Raw genomic sequence first — 17,934 nt, 5'->3', positions numbered from 1 at the left:
TCATGGGTATTTTTGTAAAAGTCACGGACAGGATGCGGGCAATAAACAATAAATCACAGAAGCCCAGGCCCTGCTGCTCAGGGCTGAAGTCACGGAGGTCACGTAAAAATCACACAATCCATGACCTTTATGACTGACTTGTAGCCTTATGAAGAATTAATTATAACATAATGGTCTCTGTCACTTCCACTCTAACGAATAGTGATAGTCTCCCCCAAGGTGTCTGTTACAGTGAGGTTTCAGTATGCTTGGATAGATTGCTGCCATTCTGTATAGATGCTATGTTTGCCTTCCTCTTTGTGCTGAGCTTATGTGATCAATAGTGGGGGAATGAGTGCAAGGTCTAAAATCTGGGTATTTTATATGAGTAATATCCGATTTTCAGAGGATGTTGTGAGTGATTATTTTAAAGGGGGATGATGGTTCACCAATGGTGGCCTGAGAAAAGGTTTGATTTCCTTTTGCTGTAATGAAGTTGTGTGTATATATAATTTCCATGTGTTTTTCATTCCACATGAACTTTAGGAAAAGGATCTCAGTGGATGTGAACTTTTTCTTCTCTATCGACAGACTTGCAGTTTCCAAAATGTCACTCACAGGCTCACAATAAGCAACCCAACTCATGCTGCATCAGGAGTGGGATGGGACCAGTTGTAGTGACCTAAGTAAGACAAATGAATACACAAATTCAGAGTCTGTACATCTTTCTCCAGATGCAGGCGTGAGATAGAGAAATGCTGTAGCAATGGAAGTTGAACCTGAAATAAGACCGCCCTGAGGCAGGTTATGACTTCAAAACAAGGTTTATGGCAGAAAATGCTCCTTTCAGCAGATGATGCAATGTAAAGGCAGAGAAGTAAAATCTACTAAGCTTTGAGGCAGTGAAAAAAAGATTGGATCATGCAGGAAATCTCTCTCTTTGAGTCCAGGCTGAGACCATTGCGGATTTATGAGATAGCTGAAACCACAACGAACTGTGAATGACCAATGGGAGGTGATATAATGGCATCCAAATCACCAATGGCAAGAAGTATTGCTGGTCTTATGGAATCCTCGTGCTGGGGCCATCACTGACGCAAGTCTAAGAAGCCCTGAAACTATGTAGGCTCACAATGAAAGATGGTACTGAGATATATCTCAAGATCTTTGAAAGAGGGGCCTAAATTTTGCTGTCATATCTCAAAGGAAAAGCACAATAGGCTTATAGAGGCCGGATTACAATAAGGCAGTGGAAGCAATCCTTCTGTGGTACATCAGCTGCACACAAAGACATCAGTGTTTTAGGCTTTTCCTCTTCCAAGACGCTGAAGGACCCAGAGCGGTTTACAGACAGCTTCATAAATGGTTGAAACCAGAGATCCATACCAAGAAGCAGACCATGAAACTAGTAATTCTAGAACAGTTCCTGACAATCTTGCCTGAAGACATCCAGGCCCAGGTCTGAGAACATTATGCAGAGACCTAGTGGTAGCCCTGAAAGAAGATTGCCAGTGAGTCTGCCACAGGTAAGAATATACAATTGGATAATTCAAGTGAGAGGTAAAGGGGAGTCCAGGTAAAAGAACCTTTAGATACTATGGTAAAACAAGGACATAGTACCTTGGTTTGGTCTCAGAAGGACTTTTCCATTGTCTATAACAACCCTTATACTACTTGACTGTATTGAGATGAAGAGTTTCTCCCTTAAAAGAGCACATAGCATCATCACCTGGAAAGCTCCATTTGTGTGGGTAGGTAGGAGTGTCTGAGAAAGAGAAAGGAAGGATCTGACCACCTTAATGATGAGAGGCTATGGGAATAATGGATAGTGATATTCAGCAAGATGCCAGCAAAGCCTTTGCCATTGAATGCTAATAGAACAGAGGGAAATCGTGTTTCTCCTAACACCCGAACTGGCATTGTTTGCTGGGAGAATGGGCATGGAGTCATGGAGATGGGGCAGGAATAAGATTAATTGGACAGTGAACTGGGAAAGGAGAGTACTTTGAAAGAACAGATACCAGAGTAAAGACTCTCCTGTTTTGTCAATAAACAAAACACCTTCCTTTACTGACTGGGAAAAATGACAAGGGTGGTAATGGTGGTGGTGGACATCTCTCTGATTGATTGACTTTCTGGGCATGAGAGACAGTAACTATGTGAAACAGTGGTCCCCAACCTTTTTTGTCTGGCGGGCGCCAGACGACGAGCCACCGCGGACTGTGGCCGGCAGACGAGCATCCACCAAAATGCCACCGAGAAGCGGCAACATCAATAGGCGTCGCCGCCGAAATGCCACTGAAAATCGGCGGCATTTCGGCGGCGATGCCTCTGGCTGGTGCTGCTTGTTGGCGGCATTTCAGCGGATGCTCGTCCGCCGGCCAGTATGCAGGCCCGCATAGATGCCCTGGCGGGCGCCATGACACCCACAAGCACTGCGTTGGGGACCACTGAAAAGGACCAGTCAGGATATACTCTTCCCCTATTTGTTTTATAAAAAGGTACTGCAATGCCAGAGAAGAAACCAACCCCAGGCTAAAGAGACAGAAGAGCATCTGCTTTCTTCAGTACCATAGAGCTCTACCCATCTCTAGAGCAATGAAATGTAAAAGAATCTCAGGTTCATAGTTGCTCAGAAGATTCCAGTGCTTAGAGTGTTGTAAATTTTGACTTGTTATTGCAAACATGTGGTCAGTAACTATAGGAAATTGATAAATGTTCTAAATGTACATATTTTTCTTTTTTTTTCTTCAAAGTCTTATTTTCAAATGTGGCAGGAGGCAGAGCTGTCTCTACTGAGAGCTTGATGCATGCACGGCAAGGTATTGACAGTTAGGCTGGGCTGGAGGAAGAAGTGCCTGCTCCTGTTTTGCTTCTCTCATCTTCTGAGATGGCTACCTTGGCTTTCCTCTCCCCCAGTCAGGCATCTTCTACTCACCCTGCCATGCGTTTTACCTTCTTTTTCTCCAGACAGCCGCATTACTTTCTCTCACACCCAAGCAGCTAATTACAGTTCCGCACCAGCCACTCACACATTCTAACCCATCACTTCCTACTTCTCTGTCACTTAAACCCAACCATATAGGCCATTAGGTCCCGGCTGCCTTGATTGGGCCCCAGTGCTGCCGCCACCTCTCTCTCTTTCCTTGACTCGTTAAATGCTGTTCTCAGAGTGTGGGTCTATGCAGCATTTTGGACCAAGCCCCCCAGCCCGGGTTGACAGACTTGGGGGTAGTGAGTCCTACCAGCACTCTAAAAATATCTGTATAGACAGCACCTTGAAGGTTGTGCATTCTGGCCTATTCCAGAAAGAACTAGGTCAAATGGCTGCAGGGGAAGAATAGGGAGACTGTGAATAATCAAACCCCTTGTGCCAGTAGAACCTGTTGGGACACTAGGACTGCTCTGCACAATCAGGACAAAAGCCAGTAAACCCGGATGGCTGATCACCCTGGAAATGCAAAGCATATCAGTAAATTCAAAATTAAAGTTCCTACAATAAGATTAGCTCTGCCACAACTAATCAGCATTGAATGGAGTGTGCTTGTTCCAGGTGCCAGTGAAGTTTGATTAGGGGGCAGTGTATTTCTCTGAGAAGAATGCAGACTTTGGGACAAAAAGAAGAGGAACTCTCTGCTCCGCATAAGGGAAAGTTAGGAGGCACGGTCATCACTGGGTAAAGATTGGTCGTACCCTTGTTTATTACAAGATACTTGGTGTCTGAAGTGCCTGGCTGGGTTTTGGTTCAAGGTTCTGTGTTGTCTAATGGATCAGAGCACTGGATTGGGACTCAGGAGACCTGAGCTCTCCCCGGAGGTTGTCTGCTGGGTGACCTTGCCCAGTTAATTCATCTCTGTTGCCTCAGTTTCCCCATCAGTAAAAAGGAGATGATGATAGTGACCTCCTTTGTAAAGTACTTTGAGATCTACCGATGAAAGCTGTATATAAGAGCATCACCTGGTACACATGATAATCATTGCGTACATTTCAGGAGAGTGAGGTTCTACAATCTCAAGGTTGTTTATGTGAGAGACAGTAACCTCCACATCACCTCTTATTTGAAAAGATATTTAGAACTAATCATACACATTACCCCCAACTCAGGGGATTTCTTCAGGAGAAAGTGAGAATGTAGAGTGATTTGTATACATGCCCATGTTGATGCACCTGTGACGGGTTGGATCACAGAAACCCCCTTGGCAGCTGCCACCTAATGTACCAAGACTACTTTTATTCCTGTTTTCCCTGCCAGCTCAGGACTCCACCACCCTGTCTTGCTGAGCCAGACACTCCCGTCTGCTCCAACACAGACCCAGGGTCTGAATCCCTTGTCCCAAAGCTGCAAGTTTACCTGAAAACAACTCACAGAAGTGTGCTTGTCTCTACCACTCAGATGCCCAACTCCCAATGGGGTCCAAACCCAAATAAATCGGTTTTACCCTGTATAAAGCTTATACAGGGTAAACTCATAAATTGTTCGCCTCTCTAACACTGATAGATATGCACAGCTGTTTGCTCCCCCAGGTATTAATACATACTCTGAGTTAATTACTAAGTAGAAAATGATTTTATTAAATATAGAAAGTAGGATTTAAGTGGTTCCAAGTAGTAACAGACAGAAAAAAGTAAGTCACCAAGCAAAATAAAATAAAATGCACAAATCTATGTCTAATCAAACTGAACACAGATAATCTCACCCTCAGAGATGCTTCAGTAAATTTTTTCTCAGACTGGACACCTTCCAGGCCTGGGCACAATTCTTTCCCCTGGTACAGCTCTTGTTCCAGCTCAGGTGATAGCTAGGGGATTCTTCATGATGGCTCCTCTCCCTCCTTGTTATCTTCCACCCCTTTATATATCTTTTGCATAAGGCGGGAACCCTTTGTCCCTCTGGGTTTCCACCCCCCACTGGAAAAGCACCAGGTTAAAGATGGATTCCAGTTCAGGTGACATGATCACATATCACTGCAAGACTTCATTACCCACTTGCCAGCACACACATATACAGGAAGACTAATAGGTAAACACAGCCATCTGCAGACAATGGTCCTGGTTAATTGGAGTCATCAAGATTCCAAACCACTATTAATGGCCCACACTTTGCATAATTACAATAGGCCCTCAGTTATATTTCTAGTTTTAGATACAAGAGTGGTACATTTATACAAATAGGATGATCACACTGAGTAGATTATAAGCTTTGTAATGATACCTTACAAGAGACCTTTTGCATGAAGCATATTCCAGTTACATTATATTCACTTCTTTTTATGTTTTTATAAAGCCATATAGACTGCACAATGTCACAGCACCTAAAGAATTGTATTTCTCTAACTGTGGGGGGGTGGCTCCATCCAGAAAGGATCTAAATTCCTGGCTTGTAAAGCAGGACATTCAAGTCTACTGCAAACTGAGCATGTGGTATAATGGTTAACAAAAAAGGGAGTAAGCCATCAATAACTTGATATTAAATCTCAGACCTGCATTAACTGTTTATTCTTGTAAGAGGGTTTCTGTTATAGCATGGGCACTTACTCCCAGAGCTTCCCCTTGTGTCAATACTGACATTAACCTGCATAACCTCTGGCAGCTTGGTGGGGAGCAACAGGGTCTGTCCCTGCCTCAGTTTCCTCTTTCAGGCTATCACTGAGTTCAGTGAGACTTGTATATAGTGAATAGTACTTCAAGGGTCTAGTTTTATTTAATCATTGGCCACACAGATTTGCAAGCAGGTCTTCACCCCCACTGCCCTACCCAGGGTACATGTGTGTTAAGCTTAGTTTATCTGCCTCCATCTGAGTCCATCCAGCTTCTCTGTCCAGGCTTGTCACCCCTAAGGCCCTTTCAACCGAGGATCCTCTTCTGGAAGTAGGCTCTTACCATCAGCTGGGAAGGTGTTCCTGGACTCAGGATCCATGCAGATGTCAAACAGCTATAGTCTCCTCTCAAGCAGCATGTAGTTCCTCAACAACCTGGACTGCTTGCCACTATCTACTAAGGGCCTTTTACTGGGACTAATCTTCCTAGGCTTTTGCACTCATAGCACTTTCAGAATCTGCTACCTCCAGGAACACCTTTCCTAAGCCCTCTTTTCTAGTAAGAGCTCTAAACACCTTCCCTGAAAAGCCCCTTTCATCATGAGCTTCCTCTCTGTGTCCTAGAACCACCTAATTGAGCCCTCATACACCTGTATTAGGCCCAGGCATTTCTGCCACCCAGCCACATAGGTAATTAACTACTCACAGGTGGATCTGGGTTGTCTCATTCTCCTTAGCAGAGCTTGTGCCAGGTAGGCTGGTTTGTAACTCCCCTGAATTGATCAGGCCCCAGGACAGTTTCATTAGCATCTCTTCTCCTGTTGGCCCTGAACATGCCCCTTATCAACACAACATCCTTACACTTGTCTCATCAAGTTCAGCATTGTAGCCAACATTTGCATGGCAGCCGTGAGATGTATTCCTCTTCTAGGACTATTACTTCCCATCACCAATCTCTCATGTGAATATTCAGGTGAGATGCTAAAAGGGAAGTATTCCCTTCCCAAGGGAGATTGTGGTTTTATTGTTGATGTTTTCTTAAGGTTTGTCTCTGGATTCTCCAGCTCAATTCTTTTGATTTGTCATAAACTCATTGCCTTTCATCAGCTAGCAAGAGTGGTCAAGCTTGTCCTCCAAAGTACTGCTATCAGATAGGAAGGAGAAACCTCCTCACAGCAAAGGGGGGCCAGGGAGAAGGTCCATGGGAAGGGGCTTAAACAGATTTGATATTAAGAAAAATATCCAGACTATTTAATACTTGCTTAGACTGAACCAAATTGTTGAACCTTTTGAGATTTGTCCTTCTCAGTGTCTGTCATTACATAGCATTACAGTACTGGGCAACATACCAGGCTATTCAGCAAATAATATAAACTCATGCTTCATCATTGAAACAACAAACAAATCAATAATAATAATTTTAAAAGATGTGATATTTATTTACATAGCAAGAATAATTTAAAATTGATCCCACCAGTGTTGGATCTGTTACGTTGGAGGCACCAATAAGTTTGGGGTACATTACCATCTCTTTTCTTTATCTAAATAAATTATGACTTTTGAAATATTATTATTTATTAGCTGTAACCATTCCAATAACTCCCCCCCCTTGCTCCCCATTGAGAGTGGATGGTCCATGGGATTGGTAATGGGCGACAGAACACTTTCACCTCTAGGTTGCCCTTGCCAACCTAGTTCATGTTTGCAGTAATGGAAAGCTTCTTCCCTCTGGTGGCTATTGGCACTCTCAAAGGCTTTTGCATCAGTGATCCCCATCCATATTGCCGTGGTACCTATGGAAATTGGCAGAGTGTAAGCATCCCAGGCCACACCCTCCTAATTGGTGTCTGCATCACAGGGGAATGTGCACTGCTTCGAGTTTCCATTTCCATGCATGTCAACCACAGAAGGGCAAGCCACTGTGCTCTGGCTACTAAACCTGGAAGTGCCCACATATCCTTATTAGGTTACCTTGTGACTGAGATGCGAGACATCATATATACCCACAGACCTGCTGAGTTTCTCCATGACACAACAAAGTAAGGCTGCGTTTGAAAAAAAAGACATTGCTACCTTTTGCACACTTTGATAAAAGTGGAGGTGCCATGTCTATTGGTTTTCCCTCCCCTGCCAGGAACCGTTCATAGCCCCTGCAGTTCCTTCAGAACTGGTGGTTCATTTATTCTAATAAATAACAAAAGGGGAACTTTCCAGTTTTTTTAGGAATGAGAACACGTGTGCAAATGTGTGTTTGTCAGAAAAAAGGAGTGTGTACTTTTGGGGGAATTTGATTCACCATTCATGAGATTTCCCACATTGCCCCATTCACATACATACCCTCTTCCATAGCTAGGGTGACCTAGGCTGGGGACTCCACTGATGAAGGGAGAGGAAAAAAAGAAAGAATAAACAAAAAAATAGAGAAATGGAAGAGAAGAATGCTTCCAACTAATTGCATTGTACTGTGAGAACAGAGGGAAAGACTAAGTTTTTTATTACACTAACCCAAACCTCATTATCCACAACCTCTTAAAAGACACAGATTGAAGGCAACAGCTCACCAGAGACTCCATGGTGCTCCAAGTACCTTACCTATTGTGGTCAGGATAAGGTTAAAGAAAAGAGATTCTGCCTTGGTCCATAGAAACCCTTCTCAGGGCCTACTAACATCTCTGTCTCCACGGGCTCAAAGGGTGTTATGCCTTTCATATGCCAATCTCTCCCTTCCAGAGATTTGTCTCCAAAGGGAATATATTCATTGAATTAATGTGATGCTATTAAGCAGGGCTTTAAATCCTAATGGATACAACACTCCTTTATTACATGAGTCAAGCACTGGAGCCAATCATGAATGAATAAATATAAAGTGTTTCTTTAAGGAAAGAAACATGAATGGCATTGCTAATATAGTTTATTCAGATTCATTTGAGTACAATCATTCAATTTCTACAGCTAGGTATTGTTGACACAGACTTTACATACAGGAATGTCCCTATGCACTGATTTGAGACCTAGCAAAGTGGATTGTCCAGAAACAACCACTGTTTGTCCCTAGTTTAGAAGCTAAAGGGGTACAGGAATTGTGTTTTCAGATAATTTTAATTGCAGAGACTCACACACCACACACACTTTCACATCTGCCATTATTTTTTTTTCAGATTAATGGATGATTTCTAATTATTTTACAGAAAAAATAATCCGTTTTTTTTTTTTACCTAGAGCAAGATTTGTTTCTTTGTAATTTAGAATTAAAAAATAACCAGTGATTATGCTTTAATATTTTTATATCCCCATTGGTTATCAGGCTAAAGTATGCATCCCTTTCCTATTTTATAAGAACTAGAATCTGGGTTTTGTACCAAGAATAGCTAATTTGTGGGGGATAATACCACAAAGCACATATTATTTGAAGTGAACAGCCCTCACAGAACTTTAGATTAGATGGTCTGGAAAGATCCACTAAGTTAACTTAGTACTATTTCCTAGTAGTCAAGGGTTATAGACCTTGGTTAGCAAAGCTGAAATCTAGTTTGTGGGAGTTTGTGCTACCTCTGTCTCTTTTAAATCTGTGTATAATGAGAACATTGACACAAATCACTCACTTTCTTATATGATTTGGAGAAGACCCTCTAAAGATTATTATTTCATTCTTTTTCTGATCTTATTGCTAAAAGAACATTTTTAATTTACAAAGAAAAACAAAACTTTCTCTCTCCGGAGGTCCATCAAGCTGCAGGACGCAAGATTTATTGGGTCTTTTTTAACACTGTATTATTATTTTCAACAGAAAATACTGACAGATGAAAATGTCCTATTTCACCTTCTCATGATTGTAAAATGGGATGATTCTGTGGCAGATATTTTGTAAAAAATACATTTTATTTCCTCCGAAGAAACACAAATTGAGCGGGGAGAAGGGCTCTGTCTGCCTTGCAGCTGGGCGGGTTCTTAAACTCACCAATCAGAGAGCAGCTCGTCTCTATAAATACAAGGCATCTACTGTAGTGAGCCGTGTGTAGAGCGTTTGTAAATCAACGGTGTGACTATGTCCGAAACTGCGCCCGCTGTTGCAGTGACAGCAGCTGCTGCTGCAGCTCCTGTTCCAGCTTCAAAGGCTCCAGCTAAAAAGCCGAAGAAGGCGGCTGGAGGAGCCAAAGCTCGGAAGGCCGCGGGTCCCAGCGTGACCGAACTGATCACCAAGGCGGTGTCCGCTTCCAAGGAGCGCAAAGGGGTCTCGCTGGCCGCTCTTAAGAAGTCTCTGGCAGCCGGAGGGTACGATGTGGAGAAGAACAACAGCCGCATCAAGCTGGGGCTCAAGAGTCTGGTAAACAAGGGCACTTTAGTTCATACTAAGGGCATCGGTGCCTCGGGCTCCTTTAAGCTCAGCAAAAAGCCTGGTGAGACCAAGGAAAAGGCACCGAAGAAAAAGCCAGCGGCAAAGCCTAAGAAACCAGTTGCCAAGAAGCCCGCCAGCGCCGCCAAGAAACCCAAAAAGGCTGCGGCCGTGAAAAAGAGCCCGAAAAAAGCCAAGAAACCAGCTGCAGCGGCCAAAAAAACTGCCAAGAGCCCGAAAAAGGTGAAAGCCGCCAAGCCTAAGAAGGCAGCTAAGAGCCCGGCTAAGGCCAAAGCGGTGAAGCCCAAGGCTGTCAAGCCCAAGCCGACGAAACCCAAAACAGTGAAGGCTAAGAGGGCCGCGCCTAAGAAGAAGTGAAATGACGTGAGATACTTACTATAAAAAACCCAACGGCTCTTTTAAGAGCCACCCATCCTTTCCCAAAAGGAGCTGAAACACTAGATTCACTTATTAATGTCATGGTGCCTTTTCAACGAAAAGCAGCATTCGACTAGCCACAAGAACCACAGTAAAGGGGGTGGGGGGGCAAATAAAATTTGTTTGTGCATCATTAGGAAGGAACATGAAACAGCCCCAGGAGACGGTCGTTCCTTATATTATATCCTACTCTAATTTTACCACCTCTGCTATAAATCAACAAGGAAGGGGGGATTTTAAATCTATGCTGTTATATATATTTTTTGAAAGAATAAAGAAAATGACTTGGAACTTGGGAGATGCAATTAGAAGCAAACTAAAGCAGCCCTATGTTGGAGCCGAGCATCTTTTCTTAAATTGTGCTGTTAGGGGAGTGAGCGCTAATAGCTATCGTGTAAGGGAAGGCAGGAGTTTGTTTATGAAAGGATATTTATGATCATTACTCCTGTCTCAGCTTCAGTCTCTTTGTCGGGGGGGCTAGAGAACAGGGTGTGATAGGAAACGGCGATTTCTAAACAAAAGTTCACTTTCTGCCCTCTTTGAAAGTGGATTTAAACCAGTTGTCGTTTAAAAATCCCACTCTGTGCAAGGATTGGCCAGTAAAGACTTTTTTTTTCCCCTTAAGGGGGATTCAGTGTTACATAGACTTTCCTTCGACCATTCGGAGTGGGCGATTTTGAGTAAACGACAGATTACCTCCCAGGGATTTTTATTTGGTTTCCAGTCAGATTAATCGGTTGTTTATATATTTATATTGTTTCGCAACGGCAAAAATAACCTGTAAAGGAAGATGTGTGTGTACAATTTCTTACTTTGTTAATCCAAAACAATTCTGGTAAATATCCTAATGCACTTTCTAAAGGGTGCTCTTAATTATTGCTGCGAAAGAACAGAAAGGGATGGATAAGTTATTTTTGCATTAGCATGTTTTCACTAGACTCAGAGAAGGGACACAAGAAGCGAGACTTGTTCTTAAACCTCACTTTACTTCCTTAATTTCCCTGGCCGGGCAACGTAAATTGTGCTGTAACACACAGCTACTTTATAAAAAAACAACCAAGAAATGATACTCTCCAGCCCGCACTCATACCACTTCGCTTTAGAGAGTTAAACGATTTATGATAGGTTAAAAAATAGTTATTGTCTGAACAGCCAATGGTAATGCGGATCTAACTCTGACCAATAGACAGGTACAATGTGCCGGAGGGGACGGCTCTTGATTCTCACGTCCAATAAGAAAAGAGGAAAGGGAAACGCCTAATTTGCATAAGGCTTCTATAAATAGAGGGGCGGCCGCTACTATTTCTATACTGTTACTGCTGGGTGTTTAGAGATTGAAGACTAGTCTACGTCGAGTACTTTAAAATAGAATAGCTTTTGTCAAAATGCCTGAGCCAGCAAAATCTGCTCCCGCTCCCAAGAAGGGCTCTAAAAAAGCTGTGACGAAGACTCAGAAAAAGGGCGATAAGAAGCGCAGAAAGACTAGGAAGGAGAGTTATTCCATCTACGTATACAAAGTGCTGAAACAAGTTCACCCGGACACCGGTATCTCCTCTAAGGCCATGGGGATCATGAACTCCTTCGTGAACGACATCTTCGAGCGCATTGCGGGGGAAGCATCTCGCCTGGCTCATTACAACAAGCGTTCAACTATCACTTCCCGGGAGATCCAGACCGCTGTGCGCCTGCTTCTGCCGGGGGAGCTGGCCAAACATGCTGTGTCTGAGGGCACCAAGGCAGTCACCAAGTACACCAGCTCCAAGTAAATAGTTTGATGTGAGACTACGAACACCTATAACCCAAAGGCTCTTTTAAGAGCCATCCACTTTCTCACCCAAAGAGCTCTAATATCACTAACTGCTGCTGCTTGTGTTCTTCAAATTCCAACAGTGTATTTTTTAAAACAATCTGTACTTGTGTTTTAGTTTCAGGCGACTTGTTAAAGCATTTTTTCATATGCTCCCTATATAGAGGGGGGACTGATTTCGTTTTAGTAAATGGCATTGTCAATTTAAACTATATCGGGGTTTCAAATTTTAAGGCAAAATGTAGGTGTTCCTCGTCCTTCTCGTTTCTCCACCTCCCAACCAATAGTTCGGTGATGTGTCACCTCCAAGAAATATAAAATATGGTTAAACGGTTTGTCCCGTAAATAACATTTGACATATTACCAGATTATACTGTTCAGTACTCTATTTAACCGAAGAATATTCCTAGAGGTTCGACTAAAGTTTTGGCTCCATGAATTATCTGCCTGAAGGATAGTTGGTTTGCCTCATTGTTTCTATCATTCTTTAAGTTCCTGTAGCTAACTTTCCCCCTCCCTCTCTAGTTTATCTGAATATTACTATTTGGGACTGTTAACATTTTGTAAAAAATAACAAAATATTCCAAGTTATGGGGGTGTTACAGCTCCTTTCAGCGTGAATGTAGTGGCTTTTAAAAGAGCCTTTGGGTCGTTTGGAAGTTGCAGAAGAGAGCTGAGCTGAGCATCCTGTAAACCCTTTCACCACTGTTTCGCCGGCGTAACCGGATGTCCTTGGGCAGGAGGTGACTCTCTTTGGCGTGACTGGCACACAGGTTAAAGTTAGTATTTTCAAAGAGCCCACCAATTCGCTGGCGTCCTATCGGGCCACAACGGCCGAGCTCTGGAAGCACAGATAGAAAGCGGTCGCCATAAGCTGGCTAGTCAATGTCATCCCTGCTCTCTTTCTCTTACTGCTGAACAACCATCACGCACACAAATCCCCGGAGATAAAGAAGGGGCGGGGATAATAGTTAACCCACAGAATGGGCTGAAACCTCTCTCGATCCTCGTATTTTGTGTTTTAATTTGCTGCTATTTAGAGGGCGGCACAACTACCCTTCAGTAATTCTTCCCTCTGAGACTGTGGGGCACTGAGCCCTCATGAGGGATCTAATTTCCTTCAGTCCTGTCTTAAATAGATGAAAGACTGGAGGAGTTCTTAAATAGTAATTACTTGCAATAAGTGAAACTAACACGGCTGCTACTCTGAAACCTGAAAGGATTAAATTTGCCTAGTTTCATCCTGATAGATTCTTTTGCTCGAAGATGTACCTGGCTTAATATGCGGCGTTAAGGAGGATAACACGACACAAGAATATCGCTTTCCTTGTCTCTCATCCCTCTTCGAAAAAGATCGCATGTGTGTTCTGTTTCCAATTAGATTGGCTTGATTTTACAAAGGGATTGTTCAAATCTCCTGCTTATCATTCCTATATCCCACCCGCACAATAACTCATTGGTGGCTTGTTTACAGGTTCTTCGAATTGCAAAGGGTATTTGTATGAAATATTTCTAAAGTTTGTCAGATAATCACCTCACAGTGGGAAAGGAACTTGAAGCCAAAGTTTTAAATAGCAACTTTATATTTCAGTTTTCCTTTAGAAGTTAACAGGGAATACGTGCATTTTACAGAACTGGAAAACGCCATTCATTATACTAGAAAGCAGCTTACCTACAATAGTGTACCATCTCAGAACAACACTTATAGGCATGCTACAACTCCTTTAAGTGTAAATGTAGTGGCTCTTAAAAGAGCCTTTGGGTCATTTGGAAGATGGCTGAGCAGCCTTTAAGCTCTCTCGCCACGGATACGCCGGGCCAACTGGATGTCTTTAGGCATGATGGTGACTCTCTTGGCGTGAATAGCACACAGGTTAGTATCTTCAAAGAGCCCCACCAAGTAGGCTTCGCTGGCCTCCTGCAGGGCCATAACGGCCGAGCTCTGGAAGCGCAAATCGGTCTTGAAGTCCTGGGCGATTTCACGGACCAGGCGCTGGAAGGGCAATTTGCGGATGAGCAGCTCAGTAGATTTCTGATAGCGGCGGATCTCTCGCAGGGCTACAGTGCCGGGTCGGTAACGATGAGGTTTCTTCACTCCCCCAGTCGCAGGCGCGCTCTTCCGGGCAGCTTTGGTAGCCAGCTGCTTACGGGGGGCTTTGCCACCGGTGGATTTACGGGCGGTCTGCTTGGTCCTGGCCATTCTAACTAAAACGAAGCGTTATTAGTTCTGAAAGAAAACGGAGAAAAAGAAACCGTTGTTCTGGCACTAACTATATTTATAGGCAAACTCTCCTTTTTGATTGGCTGCTGGGAACGAGCTATCTCTCGTTGGGTGATTTGAAAATTTGAAAAGCCCGCTCTGTCATATTGAAATACCGCCCTTCCCGCCACACCACTATCATAGAGCTTACGGCTTTTCCGAATGTAGCGGCACCACAGCTCATTTCCCTGAAATTTACGAATCTCGGACCGCCCAGCACCGAACATTTCTGCGGTTTCCTCTCTCCGAAACTTCATCAAGATACAGACTCCACCTTTCCTTCGCTACCACCTCAGTTTCTTGTTCTTGTATATCGGCGGCTCCATGTCTCACTACTTCTTTCAAAATGGCCAGTTTATGAATGTCATTCCCGCTCCTTATTTCTCTTACAGCCGAACACCCACCTCTGGAGGCAGGGAAGGGTAATAGCTAAATCACAGAATGTATCGAAAATCTCCCCGTTCTCATTGAGTTTCATGTTTCAGTTTGTGGTTATTTGGAGGGTTGGATGATCCTTTAATTCTAACCCCGCTTTCAGACTGAGAACACTCCCCCCTTTAGTCTCCTTTCGTCCTGCCTGAAACCTTAAACACGCGAGACCAAAGGAATTCTTAAACAGTAATCACTTGCGTTGCAATATTTGCCCAGTAAAAGGATTAAATTTCTATTTTACAGCCTAATCTATTTCTGTTCACAATAATCTACTTGGTGTAATAAGTGACCGTAATGAGTGGAAAACTAGGACACAAATAATTAGACATTAGGACACAACCTTTTCTTCCCCCCGGGGAACATAATTTTATACCGAAGAAGTACTCAAACTCCCACCTCCACCCCCCGACCCGAAGGGGTAGAGACTGTCTAAGTTGTTATGAATAGTCTTTAGGAGGAAATACAGGGGAGGGTTATCACTAACTCATCTGTTAACAGAGTGGACTTTTTAAACTAATCAATGTGTCAAATCACGGCCCCACTAGCTAGATAGAAAAGGTATTTTGGTCTCTAACTCATCCGCAGTTTCGCCATTTCCCCCCGGCTTTCCAGGCGGAAGCTACTGCTAGGAATAGTTTTAACTAAGCTTTCTACCCTGGACGGGAAAGTCCTCGGTTATCCCTTCCTAGGAGATATAGCTTGCTATGCCTCGGCTGCTGCCCAAACAGAGTAGCTCTGAGAGCACCAAGGCTGTGAACAGATTGCTGGTAAAGAGTAAGAAATTGGGAATTATGCCATTCGCCTACAGTTCCCCGGCTCCAGTTTAGATAGACTATATTTATGCAATGAATCATCACCTGAGGCTGAGATCCATGGAAGACGACCTGATTGAAAACTGTCAAGAAAAACAAGGGCGGGGTCTCTTCTCCGTTCTCCTCCTCCACTAGTCTCAGTTTTCATGATGCTTGAGTTAGAAGAAAAATAGCGGGTTATTAGCCCGGCCCTTTCGCTCGCCATTGTCTGAGAATTGCTCCATTTAGACTCCGTAATATATAGATATATATCATCATTTTTCAGGCTTTGGCAGATTATCAAATCCTACCTCTACTAATTATTAATTCAACGGAATCCCTGATTTTCTGGCAATACCTGGCGTCTGCGTCTCTGTGACTTGTTTAAAATAAGATCAGCTGTCAAATGGCATTTTTCATTTGCCATTACCGTATTTTGCCTCCTGGAGGACCTTCTGGTAAAACTGCTTCACTTTTGGGCCTATTTTGGTTTCAAACTGCTCCTTTGATTTTTATGGATTTGCAGTCTGCGGTAAAATCTGACCAATCAGGTTTCGTGACACATCAACCTCTCTCCTGCTCCCCAGCATTCGCCGCCATTATCTCAAGTGTGCGAAAAGAAAAGTAATGTGATGAGTGCAAATGTAGTGTATTTCATCCAAAGATAGAGCAGGGCCCTCTTGTATTATCGGATACTGTATTATTTTCTTTCGTTCATTACGTTCGTTCATTGGGAGGTATGTTCCTTTTCCATTCCCGTTGCAGTACCATACTGTAAGTAGTCGACTAGTGATTTGAATGGCTGTACAAATCATCAAGCAGAACATCAGAGTAATTTTCCACGTCAGGAAAAGGAACTCATTCATATAACTAATAAGTAGAAAGAATTATTTTATGTGGGAAACGCTTTGAAATTGCTTAAAGAAAACGAGGAACAATACTTAATTTGATATACACACGTCACAGTAAAAAAGTCAATACATCTTAATGCTAACCATGCTCTACTATAACACAATTTAACTATGAGTCCGCAGATCTTTAGAAAGCATGGATTAAAATGATCACTAAGGGTTCTAGGACACTGATGAAAATAAAATGCGTCATCCTTTCTCATTTATTATCCTCTACTGCCATCTAACGGACACTCCTTTTCAAGCTGCAGAATTTTAAAATACTGTAACATTGCAGTATTTACTATTAACATAAAAAAACATACAGACCAATAGTAATACAATAATAAATATCCTTTGTCATCTTCGTAACTCTTACATTATGATTTCTTGTATTTTGAATAACAGATTATTTTTCCCCAACAGGGAGCAAAAACTAGAACTTTCCCATAGAAACTCAGCTTTTCCCATAATACAAAGTAATGGACAGATAGCAAGTGATAGACCCAGCTGTAAATATTGTAAAATGTGACATGTCTATTAACATAATAAATGAGAACAGTATGTTACACTGCCAAAATACAGTCTTGATATAACATTTGAACTGAACAAGGGAGAAAAAAAAGCTATTGAAAATATTTTTATTTGCTACACACTCTTCAGACTTTCATCTGAACACAGAATTATTCATTTCTCAAAGGCTTTCATCACCAAAAAGTATCCTAATGCTCCCCAAATATTAATTAATCTTCGAGAATTCCCCATGAGTTGAGGTGACATGATTAATCCAATTTCTCTGATGAGGAGCCAAATAACACAGAGATTAAAGAAAAAACATCCATTGATTTTGGGTGCCTGATTCCAGATGGCTAGGGCCTGATTTTTCAGAGTACTTAGCATAATATATTCAACCAGAACTCCCATTTTGCTCAGATGCAATTATGAGCTTTCAGCACTTCTGCAAATCAGACCAAAGGGCTCAAGTAAGGCACAGAAAAAATAAGGAACACACAATTCATGACCACCTCTAAAAAGTGTGGTTTAAGTGACTGGCCCAGCATCACATAGGAACTCTATGAGAGAGGGCAGGATAGAATCCAGTTCTCTAGGGTAGCATTCAACTGTCATAACCACGAGCCCTTCCCTTCTCTTCCTGTAATCCCTGCCTTATTGACTACACACCTTCACCTGATGCGGTTCACTAACTATCCTGACCCCTGTTTGCCGGAGACCATGGCACACATCTACATAGGGCATGTCAGGTTGCAGCCCTCTTCTGACTCCTCCAGAACGTCTTATTGAGATTTTGGCTGCACTTTTCTTCACACCTCCCGTTCCTTGCACACCTCATCCGTGGCCCTGCAAAGTCATGGGACCTCCTCACCAACCTCCTCCTGGCGCTGGCCAAGATGGCCATGCATCATACCAGGAGGAGAAAGCTGGATGGGGGTATTCTGCAACTGCCAG

At 42.9% G+C, this 17,934-nt stretch overlaps 3 protein-coding genes across 3 annotated transcripts; 2 read left to right on the top strand and 1 right to left on the bottom strand.

Moving 5' to 3' along the window:
• Positions 1-9,463: 9,463 nt before the first annotated feature.
• LOC128837992 (histone H1-like) lies at positions 9,464-10,229 on the top strand. Its single transcript, XM_054029704.1, has one exon. It carries the CDS (start codon positions 9,562-9,564, stop codon positions 10,225-10,227), a length of 666 nt encoding a protein of 221 aa, XP_053885679.1. The 5' UTR covers positions 9,464-9,561; the 3' UTR covers positions 10,228-10,229.
• A 1,435-nt stretch (positions 10,230-11,664) lies between these two features.
• LOC128837997 (histone H2B 8) lies at positions 11,665-12,534 on the top strand. The gene has a single exon (XM_054029716.1). It carries the CDS (start codon positions 11,673-11,675, stop codon positions 12,051-12,053), a length of 381 nt encoding a protein of 126 aa, XP_053885691.1. The 5' UTR covers positions 11,665-11,672; the 3' UTR covers positions 12,054-12,534.
• A 1,152-nt stretch (positions 12,535-13,686) lies between these two features.
• On the bottom strand, positions 13,687-15,702 carry LOC128837985 (histone H3). The gene is made up of 2 exons (XM_054029691.1): positions 15,644-15,702; positions 13,687-14,321 (listed from the first exon to the last, which is right to left on the bottom strand). Exon 2 carries the CDS (start codon positions 14,292-14,294, stop codon positions 13,884-13,886), a length of 411 nt encoding a protein of 136 aa, XP_053885666.1. The 5' UTR covers positions 14,295-14,321; positions 15,644-15,702; the 3' UTR covers positions 13,687-13,883.
• Between the last annotated feature and the right edge of the window lie 2,232 nt (positions 15,703-17,934).

The sequence above is a fragment of the Malaclemys terrapin genome, chromosome 1 (genome assembly GCF_027887155.1).
Source record: "Malaclemys terrapin pileata isolate rMalTer1 chromosome 1, rMalTer1.hap1, whole genome shotgun sequence".
In the NCBI taxonomy this organism is placed as follows: Eukaryota; Metazoa; Chordata; order Testudines; family Emydidae; genus Malaclemys; species Malaclemys terrapin.
The sequence above is the reverse complement of the archived record's forward strand: the minus strand, read 5'-3'. Positions and strand labels throughout refer to the sequence as shown.